At 39.6% G+C, this 14,139-nt stretch overlaps 1 protein-coding gene across 2 annotated transcripts in view; it reads left to right on the top strand.

Annotated features, from left to right (window-relative positions):
• Nucleotides 1-12,541, top strand: part of PDZD4 (PDZ domain containing 4) — a 28,781-nt gene extending 16,240 nt beyond the window's left edge. For both annotated transcript variants that reach the window (XM_058169336.1, XM_058169335.1), the window contains 5 exons: nucleotides 865-963; nucleotides 5,603-5,665; nucleotides 5,944-6,045; nucleotides 9,547-9,657; nucleotides 10,519-12,541. In XM_058169336.1, coding sequence (XP_058025319.1) covers nucleotides 865-963; nucleotides 5,603-5,665; nucleotides 5,944-6,045; nucleotides 9,547-9,657; nucleotides 10,519-11,853 — 1,710 coding nt within the window. In that variant the 3' untranslated portion in view covers nucleotides 11,854-12,541. The remainder of the gene's footprint in view (nucleotides 1-864; nucleotides 964-5,602; nucleotides 5,666-5,943; nucleotides 6,046-9,546; nucleotides 9,658-10,518) is intronic.
• The last annotated feature ends 1,598 nt before the right edge of the window (nucleotides 12,542-14,139 follow it).

Genomic DNA, 14,139 nt, shown 5'->3' with positions numbered 1-14,139 from the left:
TTCAAAGATTTATTAGAGTAGGTCCAGAAATGCAGAGGTATCCTTGCATTTTGGATTTTTTAAAAAAAACCCAAAAACAAAATACAGGTAGTTATGTAACCATTCATTCAAAGATACAGTGGCACTGAAAAAAGTGACTTATGACCTGCCCTCACACTTATGACCCTTGCAGTTTCCCCATGGTCACTTGACCAAAATTTATTTAGGATGATTGCAAAGTCCCAGGGCTATGTGATCACCATTTCTGACCTTCACTGGCCAGCTTCCAATGAGCAAAATCAATGGAGGAAGCTGGGTTCATTTAATGACCACATGATTCACCTAACAACTGTAATGGTTTGCTAACAACCATGGCAAAATAGTCAGGCTTGACTCATTTAACAACCGCTTTGCTTAGGAATGAAAATTCTGGTCCCAACTGTGGTCATAAGTCAAAGGCTACCTAGTAGAAGCAAGAAGTCTTTTAGTTGCTTGGATGCTCCTACTTTGCACTATGTTTATTGCAGACCGGATAACCACATCACCAAATTTTGGCAGCAAAACTGGAGAATTCTCTGGGAGTTTAGAGGGATGCAGGCAGCTCTTGCCCACCTACTCCTATCTTATGGGTGGGTGAGATTTTTTAAAAAAGAAAAATAATGCCTGCAGAAGACCTAACTTTGGTTTTTTGAGTATATATGGAGGAAAGACAGCCAACAGAGCTAATTCAATGAGATCAGGAACTTCTAGTCAGCTGACTGCATGAAGTATTAAGAATCAGACTAAGTTCTTAGGGAACCAACCTTCTATCTCAGGGCATCTAAGAGAAGCAGATAGATTGCTACACTGAGTGATCTTTCTGTGGTGTTTCTTTCTGTCTTACAGGAGGTGGAGCTGTATAAATCCAGTCACCGGGATAAGTTGGGCCTGATGGTTTGTTATCGAACTGACGACGAGGACGATGTAGGCATCTACGTTGGAGAGGTGGGGTCAGGGGCAGTGTTTAAAAGGGCGCAGTAGGTTAGGCTAAACGGGGGAAAGAGAGAGCTACATGTGGGGATTCAATGTATATGAAAACTGACAAGAGTTCCTGATTTTGTGCTCTTGCTTCAACAGCAAGAAGTATTCATTTTATGTAGGAGTGTGTTCCTTGTATGTTTGTGTATGAAGGTCAGAAGCTTAGACTCCAAGTCGAGGTTAGGAGGAAATCTAGACTATTTTCATTGAGGAAAGAAGAATGTGTAAATTTTATAGTCTTCCTTCTTAATGAAATAGCAATTTTTATGTCTGTTTAGACATAAAAGAGTTATGTCTACCTAAAGAGTTGCAAAATTCCAGATGACCATTAGATGGCAGAAAAGAGACATAGACCATTGTAACCTTTGCTGTCATTTAGTGGTCATTCTGAATAGTGCAACTCAGATTAATTACTTAAATTTTGGTGGAGATTTTCTTTGGGATTATGGCTTGCTTTCTCTATTCTCTATGGGACCATCGTAGTTAGTCCCTTGCAGTTGTTATTTCCAATCTTTTTTTTTTTAATCACAATATTATGGTTTTTCAATGTCATCTCTAGTTTTGCCACAAATCAACATTCCAGGAACATTTTTTGATTAAAATCCAACAGCTATTCAATTTGTAGCATACCAGCAGTCTCATTGTAAATGGACATAAAATCAATAAAAAAAATCAATACTCTTTGAAGTACTACAGTAGCATCTCTAGTGCACTGTGGAATTTTTGTTTTGTTTCCTCCAACAGTTGAACTTGATAGAAATATATCTTTAAGGTAGAGATTGGATTTGCAAGACGTTTATCTTCAAGTCACTTATTTATTGACGCTGTCCTTCCAAATCCATAGTAAGCATAATTTGGTCCTTCTTCCTCATAGTTGAAGGGATACTTTAGGGCAAAAGGTGCTGACCATCCCAAGATAAGCTTCCTGGCCAAATAAGCATTGAGCCCAGGTACCCTTGGGCCAATCTGCAATGGTAGTAGGTTTCAATTTGCTACTGGTTTGATCGCGCACACGTGCTCGCACGTGCAACACTTCTGCGCATGCACAGAAGCATCCGGACAGGTGGGCGGAGCCTCCCGCCGCCGCTGCTACCGGTTTGCCTGATCCAGGGCGAACTGGTAGCAACCCACCACTGTAGTGGTGATCTGATCTGATCTGAGGGCATCTTTCCATATATATATGTCATTTTTATTGAATATGTTTATATGAATAAAAGATAAACATGAAACATGAAGGAAAGCTAAGAAAAAGATAAAAGATAAAATGGGAAGCCACTACAGACAAAGAAAGAAAAGAAGAAATTGATAACTACTGAAGCAACATCTGATCTTCATTACAGCAATTACAAACAACCATATTTCCTCTCCTCCCTCTCTAAGGTTGCATTACATGGCTCCTCTCTATCCTCTATTCCAGGGGTCTCCAACCTTGGTCCCTTTAAGACTTGTGGATTTCAACTCCCAGAGTCCCTCAGCCAGCAAAGCAAAGCTGGCTGAGGAACTCTGGGAGTTGAAGTCCACAAGTCTTAAAGGGACCAAGGTTGGAGACCCCTGCTCTATTCATCCCATTTTAGTTAGCAAATCCAAAAATCATTATTTCATTTTTGTTTAATTTTCAGCAAAAAGTCCATTAATGTTTCCATCTTTTATAACAGTATTATTGTTTTATCCTTGATCAAACAGGTCAATTTTGCCATTTCGACAAATTCTGCCATCTTTGTAATTCATTCTTCTGTTGTGGGTACTTCAGTATTTCTCCAATGTTGTGCATACAATAGTCTTTCTGAGGTTACCATATGCAAAACCAATCTTCTGTGAGTCTTTTCTAATTGGTTATCCATAAGTCTCAATTAAAAAAAATATTTTCATGTGAATATTGACCTTTAAAATTCTTTGTATCATCATATGTATTTGTATCCAGTGTCCTTTTTCTTTTTCGCATTCACTATGCATGGTAAGTTAAAATGTCCATGTTTTTCACATTTCCCAAATTAACTAGAAGTACTTTTATATATTTTAGAAAATTTCTACAGAGTCATATATCAGTGCTACATCATTTTATAGACATTCTCTTAAGCTATAACACACTGTGAATTTCAATTCTTTTAACCATATTCTCTCCCATTCATCCATCTGTAAACTATAACCAAAATTCTTAGCCCATATTATCATGAGTCTTTAACTTTTTCTTCTATTTCAAACCTCAACAAAGTTTATACATTTTAGCAATCACATAGTCATCATTTGTACAGTTTGATTTTAAATACTGTCTTATGTTGTTCAGTTCCAGTTACCTTTCTTTCTATATTCTTTTTCCCAATTGTGCATATGAAAATCATTGAAAATTAAATCACTCAGCAGTCATTTAACAAAATCAACTTATTTTCCTTCTTAACAAATTTAAGTAATCTTCTTTTCCATGGAGGTATGTATAATTTATTTAATTAGTTCAAAAGTACTTTAACAAGCAATATTCCGTATTCAGCTATCACCTTAATTCATTTTAAACTTTCTTAGTTAGCACTCTTGACAAACATTTTTCTATTAATTATTTTAAATTCCATATAATTATTTCTTTACTTTTTATTTTAATCATTTCGGTTGGAGATACACTCACCAGGTAGTTTATGTATTCTGCTGCTTTCAAGATCTCTATAGCATTTACATTCCCCCCACCCCCACCTCAAAGTGCTCTAGAAAGTAGAGTTGGTGAACTCAGTGTCCTTTAGCAGGCTCCACTCTGGAGCACAGGTGGGCATTCTCACAGCTTTTTTTTTTTGTCCACAAAAACTCCCTAGGTCTGGGCTCACTGGCAATCTCTGCCTCAGATGGTCCCCATAATACAAGTGTGTTAATCTACCATTTCTCCATCTGGAACTCTCTGGAACCTGGATTTTCTCCTATTGTTTCAAATCTCATGTTGTGGGAAGTAAGCAATGGAGTACCACAAGGTTCCCTCTTAGGCCCAGTACTCTTCAATATCTTCACAAATGATTTAGAGCAGGAAACAGAATGGGAACTTACCAAATTTGCAGATGATACAAAACTGGTAGGAATAGCCAACACCCAAGATGATAGGCTCAAGATGCAGATGGATCTTGACAGACTTAAATACTGGACTTTATCTAACAAAATGAAATTCAATGTAGAGAAAAGTAAAGTCTTACACTTAGCAAAGAAAAACCAAAAGTACACATATAGATTGGGTGAAATCAGACTTAACACCAGTAATAATGAGAGGGATCTTGGAGACTTAGTGGACAACCAATGAAATATGAGCCAACAGTATGCGGCAGCAGTCAAAAAAGCCAATGCAATCCCAAATTGCATTAACAGAGGGATATAATTAAGGTCAAGTGAGATATTAATACCACTCTATAAAGCCTTAGTAAGACCACACCTAGAATATTGCACCCAGTTTTGTTCACCATATTATTAAAAAAGATGTTGAGACTCTAGAAAGAGTGCAGAGAAGGGCAACCAAGATGATTACAGGACTGGAGACTAAAACTTATGAAGAATGGTTACATGAACTAGGCATGGCTAACCTAGTGAAGAAAAGGACCAAGGGAGACATGATAGTAGTGTTCCAATATTTGAGGAGCTACCACAGAGAGGAGGGGCTCAAGCTATTTTCCAAAGCACCTGAAAGCCAGACAAGGAAAAATGGATGGAAACTGAACAAGGAGAGATTCAACCTGGAAATAAGAAGAAATTTCTTGACAGAGCAATCAATCAATGTAACAGCTTGCCTTCAGGGAAGCTTCATCACTGGAAGCTTTCAAGAAGAGACTGGACTGTCATCTATCAGAAATGGTGTAGGTTCTTCTGCTTGGGCAGGGGGGGGCGAGTGGGGGGTGGGGAGTTGGACTAGATGACCTACAAGGTCCCTTCCAACTCTGTTAAACTGTCTTTCAGGGTTCTCAGTTCTACAAAATAAAAATTGAGGTATCAAGTAATAAGAGCTAAGCTTTGAGTCACGATAGAAAAAAGGATCTTTGGCATTTGTTAGAATTGGGAGGGTTAGTTACGGGTTTAAAAAAGAGAAACATTGCCTAATGGAGAATGCCAATACACCTGGAAGAATGCATATGCCCACTTCTGTATTTATGATTCCTTATCTTTTGACCTGTTCTGGGAAGGAAAACTTACAGATAAAAGATGGATGTATTTCAAGGGACATTATCTTTTGTAAAACAGGGCATTCATTAAGTATTGTACTTTATGATTCTTGATGAATGTATCCTTTCTTTTATGTACACTGAGAGCATATGCACCAAGACAAAGTCCTTGTGTAAATTGACCAATCACACTTGGCCAATAAAAAATTCTATTCTATTCTATTCTGTTCTTGACCATGTTGGGATGCTGGGGGTTCCTTGGTTCTCTGCTCAGTACTTAAAATGGGGATTATCTACCTATGGGCCTCTAGATGGGTATCTAGGTGTTGTTAGACATGGTCCATGGTGAAAAATTACATTTACATTACATTTCAGTAACACATGAACGACTACTGGCTACCCAGCCCAGATTCAAGGTTAGTCAGTTCTCACAGTTACCAACTCACAGGAAGCAAAAAGCCCTAATGTGATTTCTCTTCTACTAGGTCAGTCCTAATAGCATTGCAGCCAAGGATGGACGAATTCGAGAAGGTGATCGCATTGTCCAGGTGAACATTAAGGGAAATAATTTGGAGGGAGGTTGCTGTGGATTTTAAAGGGACAGCTTAATATAGCCCTCTCCAACTCATAGTAGACTATAACTCCCATCATACACGGTCAGGACAACATTGGCTTGTTGGCTTGAAATGTTGCAGATTGTAATCCAAGATAAAAGGAGAAGCTTCAGTTTGGGAAGGCTGGCTGTACTTTTTTATTGATGTATTCATTTAATTTGGTATACCATCAGCCATCAACTTGTTTTTTTATACATTTTCTTCACTTTTAGATTAATGGCATGGAGGTACAAAACCGAGAGGAGGCTGTAGCAATTCTTACCCAAGAGGAGCGAACAAACATTTCTCTGCTGCTGGCTAGGCCTGAGACTGAGGTGGGAAGCGCTTAGATGCAGTTCACGGCTAAAGGAAAAGGGGAAGTAAGGGAGCCGGGTTGTAACTCAGCTGGAGAACACATGCAGTGTATGCACAGGGCTTAGAATACACACAGTCCTCCCTTAACATCTATTCATTTAGATACTACGATATTTGAAATAACAATGCTACCGAATGAAGGGTACTTACAACAGTTCCTCAGGGTTTTGCCCGTCCCCATGGTCACACAATCATGATAGCTGCTTTGTTTGTGTGATACAGAGTGGCATAGGGGAGATAAAGAACTCTTCAGAGTATGGTGAGGAAAGAAAAGAGCTCCTGTACACCTTCCCATTTGTTCACTTCTGTGGCATACTGGGGAATGGATAGAGGTGGTATTCAGCAGGTTCTGACGAGTTCTGGAGAACCGGTAGCGGAACTTTTGAGTAGTTTGGAGAACCGGCAAATACCTCCCCTGACTGGCCCTGCCCCCCATCTATTCTCTGCCTCCCGAGTTCCAACTGATCAGGAGGGAATGGGGATTTTGCAGTATCCTTACCCTGGAGTGGGGAGGGAATGGAGATTTTACCATATCTTTCACCTGCCATGCCTACCAAGCCACCATGCCCACAGAACCGGTAGTAAAAAAAAATTGAATCCCACCACTGGGAATGGAGATCTCACTTCCCATTGACTTGAACTGAAAACGGAGTGGAAGAGATCCCCAGATCTGTACTTATTTATAATAATAAGTGGAGGGTGGGTGGGTGGGATCTGCACAGGGGAAGAATTCCTAATTCCCCCAATACTGGACTTGCTTCTGCAATTCACATTTCTCCTGCAATTCACTTTTCCCCCTGTCCCCAGTCATTTTAGTTGAGTCATTTCCCACACGTTTGTGCAATTGCTGGAAACAAATTTAGCACATGAGATAAGGAACAATTCATCTTATAAATTGTATTTATTTTAAAAATATTTTTATAATACATATTAAAAATATCATGAAGTCTTATGCAGGGGCTTCCAGCCATGAAACAAGGTTTGCATATCCTTAATGTGGCATGTACACGATTGTAATTTTTTCATTTGTATTAAGAATTATATTAAACTGACAAATCTAATATACGAACCTAACACAAAACTACATTTATGAAAAGAAACAGAAAAAATATCAAAAATAGAAAAAAATGCCCCCAAAAGGAAGTAGTAAGAAAAAGTTCCTTCCTCCTTCATTTCCAGCAAATATATTCAACATTAACTTCCATTGTCTCTTAAAATATAGCCAAATACATCTTCATTTCATACCTCACCCTGTTTTCTATAAACTCATCTGTAAATCTTCAGTTATTCCTATTAATCAGAAATGGTCCAGTAAAAATTAACAGAAATACCTAAAAGCATTATATAGTCCCCCTTTCCATTTAATTTAATCCCCCTCATCCTTCTCTTTAATAATCTAAATCTAATCTCAACTAACAAAAAATTGCAAAAAATTAAAAATTATTTAATATTACCAGAAATCGTAACCCCTTATTTACATATCAGAAATAATAATGTAGATATTGCAAACTAATCCATTACACCCAGGTAAGCATTCCCCCCACAAAAAAACCCCAGTTCAATCAAGATAACATTAAGCATCACCAGAGATGGCAACTGATTTATCCATACTCAAATAAACTAATTTTTAATTTTTTTCTCCTTCCTTCTGCCCATCCTTAAGTCCCATAGATAAAATTCTGTTTTCTTCTACTATCTTTATCTGTTCTTTTGAATTTCTTGTCATCTTTATCCAAGTCCATTTATAATTTCCATATCATAATTCCAGTAGGTCTCATATATTTTAATTTAAGAGATTGCTCTTTTGATATATTATTTGTATATCTTTTAAAATTCTTACATGATCATCCAATTTCATTTGTAAATCTAATATTTGCATCTCATTTTTATAAGCTATAATTTTAAGTCCATTTTAAGATCCAGTTCAGTTATTTTCAAAGGAACTTGTTCATTTTTCTATAACTTTTGGTTCTATAACATTTCCTTTAAAGTAGCCATCTTCTGCTTTCTATTAATCAACCTTCAATCCCATATTCAGCTTGAAATTTAAACAAGGCAATTTTTTCCCATGCCAGAGGATTTTTCAAATTAACTTCAAAGTCTTTCTTTAAATCAATTTCCTCCAAAGTCTTAGCATTTAAAATCCTGTCAAAACCAACTTGATAATCACCCCTTTCCTATGTATTGCAAAAAACAGCAAAAACTAAAAATCTTACAAAGCTGGAAACATTTTTTTTCTTTTTTAAAAGGATTGAAGAAAAATTAACCAATGACTGGCAAACTTGCAGTTCCAAAGATTTTTCAGTCTCTGATTGAAACAATAAAGGGGGTGGGGGGGAAGCTCCAAACTGATTTTAAAAATTAGGTTTAGTTGAGCCTTGAGTCCATGAAAGACTGCATTTATAGCTCAGAGCATGATGAAAACTTTGACTCCCAGCTGATTGCAAGCGGCTGCGAAAGCGTTGTTCCTGCCATCTACTCACTAAAAACAGTTGTTCAGAGTGCATATGGGTAATCTTCAGATCTTTTTTGAAGATGATGAGATCTTCAGATCTCATTGATAAGCACAATTCTAAAACTAGCAACATGCCCATTTACCTGTCATGCCATCCAGCGCACATTTCATTGATTTGGTCATCAGAATCCCATCGGACAGTTCATCAAATGTTTCGCTGAAAGTAGTCTAGTCTAGTAGACTAGTCTAGTCTAGTCTAGTCTTATCCCTGTTTCAGTAGTATCCCTGATACTACTTATCCCTGTTTCAACAGCCTGCTGAACAAGTTATCTGATCACAAAGTGGGGGAGGAAAGCTAATTTGGCAAGATAACTTGTTACATGCAAATTCTTCAAAATTTATTTATGAAAATGATGACAAACAATGGGAACATTATTGAATAGTTGGGGAGCTAGCAGATGCAAATAATCAATTGCATTTAAATTAAATTAGATTTATCTTTTGATGTAGTCACGTAGACCTGCCTCATTTATTTGTTCTCCCCTTTACATGTTTGGAGAACAATCCATAGCACACCACTCAAAGCCCAAGTATGATCTTGTCTACACAAATTTTGGTGCATGGGGCCTAAGTGCAAATAATAAAAGGATTTGAATTTGGATTTCAATTGTCCTGATGCTGTTTTTGAAAAGGGCATTTGACAAGGAAATCTCTGGTTTTATTCTTAGTGTGAATTGTAGTACTTGCCTGATTTGAAGAGGAAAAAAAACCCCTTTAATAAGCTAATTTCACAAGTACTTGAAATGAAATGAGCTTAGAAATTAAACACATCATTCAATTTGGGTAAAATATGTTTCTGTATTGGTTGTTCTTAGTAGCTACTAGAGTGCAGGCTAGTAGCAAATAATCAAGCTGATGAAGATTGGGCACCTTGAAAGAACCTGGGATGGAAAATAGAAACTGGAATTCGTGGCCTTTTTTATTCTGACTGTGTTCACCATTCCAGCTGTCCAAACGTTGGAAGGACAGTGACCGTGAGGATTTCTTAGATGACTTTGGTTCTGACCATGAAGCTGGAATAAAGCCGCAACGGCTGCTTTCTCCCCCAGACCAGCAGGTAAGTGGAAGTTAACTAGTTCACAATAGGGTTCTGCTCCCCTGCCTCCACAGGACAAAGCTAGCTGCATATTTTTTCCATAAGAATTTGATCACTCCCTTTTTTCAATTTATGGAAAGGGCCAGCAGCATTATCAATTCTGCTCACTTCCACTTGCTTGCTCTTTGATTGGTACACAAAAAAGGAGGCTGAGATCTTCTGGCAGACTGTTGGATGATTTGTTGTAGGCTGACAAGGAAACCTGACTCCAGATTGTTTGAGACTATGCAGAGTTGCCATGACAATCATAACTGCCCCCTGTACACCCAATTGTATACAGTAATACTTACATTGTTAGGATACGTGAAGAAAAGTAACTCAGATGTATACGGAATTTTGTGTATGTAAGGTCACCTCGGTGTATAGATCATAGGATGCAGTGGGGAATTGATTATCTCCCAAAGCACAATTTCCCATCTGACTTGACTAAATGCAAAATAGATCGTGGAAGCCTAAAATGGGCCCAGAGCTGCATTAATTTCAGCCAAGGACTTGCCTAATGGACTGTTTTTGTCATTCATCTCTTTTTGCTGTGAGATGAAAGGGGCAGAGAAACCTTTGTAGTCAAGAGATGAGATGAATACGAAGAAAGCCATAGCAATGCTTTTGTGGTTGTCTGTATCTTGGTAAAGGGAGTTAAATCTTTCATCCATTTTCCAGTTAATTGGGAATGTACAACGGATCCCTCAGTCTTTGCCAAATTCAAATCTAAGAGTTTAGCTGCAAGGGTCTAAGGCTGGCATAAAGGTGTCAGATAGGAAATTCTGGGCCAATATCTAGAGCAGATTTCCCTGAATGGTGCCCTCTCCCTCTTTTCCTTAGGAGGAACCACTACAAGAAAAGCCTTCTGGGGATACAGCCACACCTCTGACTAACAGCCAGGAACTGGACAGTGGAGTTGGCCGGACAGATGAAAGTACCCGCAACGAGGAGAGCTCTGAACATGACCTGCTAGGAGATGAAGCACCCAGTGCCGCCAACACGCCAGGCAGCCTGCGCAAATTTGGACCTAGTCTCCAGCCTCGGGACTTCCATTATAGCATGGACTCCCTCCTGGCAGGGGAGCTTCCTAGTGCTGTGGGCACAGATCTGATGCCAGGACTTACCGATGAAGAATACGAACGTTACCGTGAGCTGCTGGAGCTCAAGTGTCATCTAGAGAATGGCAATGAACCAGGGCTAGTGAGCGCTGCCCTGGATGTCAACCGCAACGAGGTGGCTCTGCTAGAGGAGGAGCTTCGCCACCTGGAGTTTAAGTGCCGCAACATCTTGCGAGCACAGAAGATGCAACAGCTCCGTGAACGCTGCATGAAGGCCTGGCTGCTTGAGGAGGAAGGGCTGTATACCTTGGAAGGGGAACCTAAGAAGCACGAACTGTCAGACATAACTGAACTGCCAGAACGCTCAGATAAGGACAGCACAAGTGCTTACAACACTGGAGAAAGTTGTCGAAGCACTCCCTTATTGGAAAGCCCCTTGCGTCGCTTGGCTGAGACCCCCAATCTCAACCGCACAGCTCCTCCTTCTCCCCCACACCCTAAGTTCCGCCGGGAAGAGCGGGTGCGGCGCAGCCCCAAGGCAACTGGGGAAAGCAGCCCTTATTTGAGTCGACGTCAGCGGGAAGAGCTACCTGCTCCCATCAGCCCCATGAGCTTAGCCAGCATTTGCAAGGACTCGCTTGGGAGCAAAACAGAACCCCGCATGGAGTGGAAAGTGAAGGTCCGTAGTGATGGCACTCGCTATGTGGCCAAAAGACCGGTGAGGGACCGGCTGCTCAAAGCCAGGGCCATGAAGATCCGTGAGGAACGCAGTGGCATGACGACAGATGATGATGCAGTCAGTGAAATGAAGATGGGACGTTACTGGAGCAAGGAGGAACGGAAGCAGCACTTGATTCGAGCTCGTGAGCAACGGAAACGCCGCGAGTTTATGATGCAGAGTCGGCTGGAGTGCTTGAGAGAAAGGGAAGGAAGTGAGGCTCGAGGGGTTTCTGGTGAGGTCAACATCTTGGCCCTCAGCCATCGTAAAACCATGAAGAAACGGAGCCGACGAATCTTGGACAACTGGATTACCATCCAAGAAATGTTGGCTCACGGCACTCGCTCAGCAGATGGTCGCAGAGTTTACAACCCTCTGCTTTCAGTCACTACTGTTTGAGTGTGTAAGAAAGAACACTGGAGGGAAGCTGCACCATTGTCTCCTGGCCAGACTGGAGAAAGTAGAATAAACACAGCTGTTTCCTCCTTGATTAATAGGACGATTGCTCTTTGAATATACTTGGGAGCTTTTACTATTTGTACTCCGTGGGCTCAAAGAGCCGTCCTCTCTAAACCAAATTTAGAGTGTGACAAGCCCAGCATCCCTTCCTGCCTTAAGGACCAGGGGGCAAAATAGGCCACCAAGCCTGCTACCATCGGGAGCCTGCTAGGGAGTAAAGTCTGTTTTCCTGATGTGTGCCCCATCTATATTGAAGGCAATTGTGCAAGTCTGTTGTCCCTTCACTTATGGGAAAGCTTTTGCCAAGCTTGGTCCATGCCAATCCCATCCTGAAGCACAAAGAACCAATTCTCATCTATAGACACTGTGCAGAGCACAAGAAAAGGAGGCTCATCGCCATCAACAGGACCAATGAACCCTTCCTGTCTTCCCAAATTGGGATGTTGTGACATCTTTCTTCTTTCTCTTTCCTCTTTTGTGATTGTGATTTTACATTTTTTAAATTTCTCCCAGGATGGAGGTCCGAGCCCTGGAGGCTCAATCCACAAGTGACCAAGTGCTCCCTTCCTGCATTTTCTACCATGTCACTGCCCTTCCCTCCCAGCTCAGGAAGAGGCAGTAGCTTAGCATAGGGAGGTTTTGCAATGGAAAACTTGTAGCAAACCTTGTACCTGAGGCTGAAATTGCATTGTTACAATAAAAATAAAAAAATAAAAAATGTTTTTAATCATTGAAACCAAGTCACACAAATTAGCAGCATACTCTTCAAACTGGTGCTGGCTGTGTATAATTAGTAAAGCCATTCATGCTGTAGAACATCTCTATAATACAATAAGCATGTTATGTGGAAAGCCAGCATTGCCAATAGGCATTTGTGGGAAGGCAGATGGTACCATAAAAGCAACAGGAGGGGTGAAAATGTTAAATCACAGTACACAGCAGCTAACTTGTATGGCAAGCTTAGTTAACTGAAGCACCATTTATGGAATTAATCCATTTTTCCAAGTTTACATGACACATTGACTCATAAAGTAACCCCAATATTATTAGGGTACAATGTGACTCCAGCCAATGACTAGGTTTACTGATTGCATTGTCAGGTTGAGCAACCTGAAGTTTCCCAGTTGCAAGCCTTCTTCCCCATCAAAACCAGAAAACATGGAAAATCTTAAGTTTAGGTGTCCTGACCTCACCTACTTAATATCATTACCACCAATGTCTACCCAAAATGCATTGATTCGCAAGCCAGCAAAGGATTGCTTGCCTCACAATAATTGCTCAACCCATTTTATTTAATAAAGCTTTATGAGATTATGAATTTCATAATAATGCTTTATTAAATAAACATGGGTTGAGCAATTAATGTGAGGCAAGCAACCTTTTTAAATTACAAGCAACATTTTTAAAAATTAAACTAAGCTGTGATCTAGTTCATGGACTAGAAGTGGTTAAATTCACAGAGTTCACATTAAGCCAAACTCAAATAAACCAAATATCATCTTAGAATATGTACTGTGTGAATTGGGTCACTTCTGATATATACTAGCAGTGGAATAATTTCTGAAACCCTAGTCATCAAACATGTTCGTATTTTCTGAATATCCTCCAATATCATAAAAACATGCATGTAGTCTAAATCAATCAAATCCCACTTAAAAAGGACTCAGGTAATTGGGATATATCCCTGAAACTTGTTGAGTTATGCCCTTGACAAGAGTACCACACAGCTGTATGCTGGATGAGCCAAAGGCCTTGCTTAGCTGTTGAACGCAATTTAAGATAATGGCAAAATTTACAATTTAAAATTAAGGATAGTGACCAAAAGAGAACAGTGAAGATACTCCAGTATCTCCACATCATCTTTATATTAGTATTAGCTTTTATATTGCATCACACATATCTGTATCTTGTTCTTCTATAAACACTGGAATTATTTTGCATTAAGGAAAAAGTATTGCATTTAAAACACAATTCTCAGAGTTTTTTGTGAAAGAAAAAAACAACCCTTACCATTTAAGCTACCATTTAATAGAGATTTTATAAAAATTACATCCAGGATAAAAAGTTGCCTTGTAATAACACAGAGAAAGCATGCTAACTTCCATTCCACTTTAAAACAATGGCAATGCAGAATAAACACACAAGCCTTCCAATGAGCTGCAATTTAAATAATCAATTACACGCTTCAGGGCTTGTGACACCCACTCCAGGTGACACACCAGTAGA

The sequence above is a fragment of the Ahaetulla prasina genome, chromosome 2 (genome assembly GCF_028640845.1).
Source record: "Ahaetulla prasina isolate Xishuangbanna chromosome 2, ASM2864084v1, whole genome shotgun sequence".
Taxonomy (NCBI): Eukaryota; Metazoa; Chordata; class Lepidosauria; order Squamata; family Colubridae; genus Ahaetulla; species Ahaetulla prasina.
This window is presented reverse-complemented; position numbering and strand designations above follow the sequence as displayed.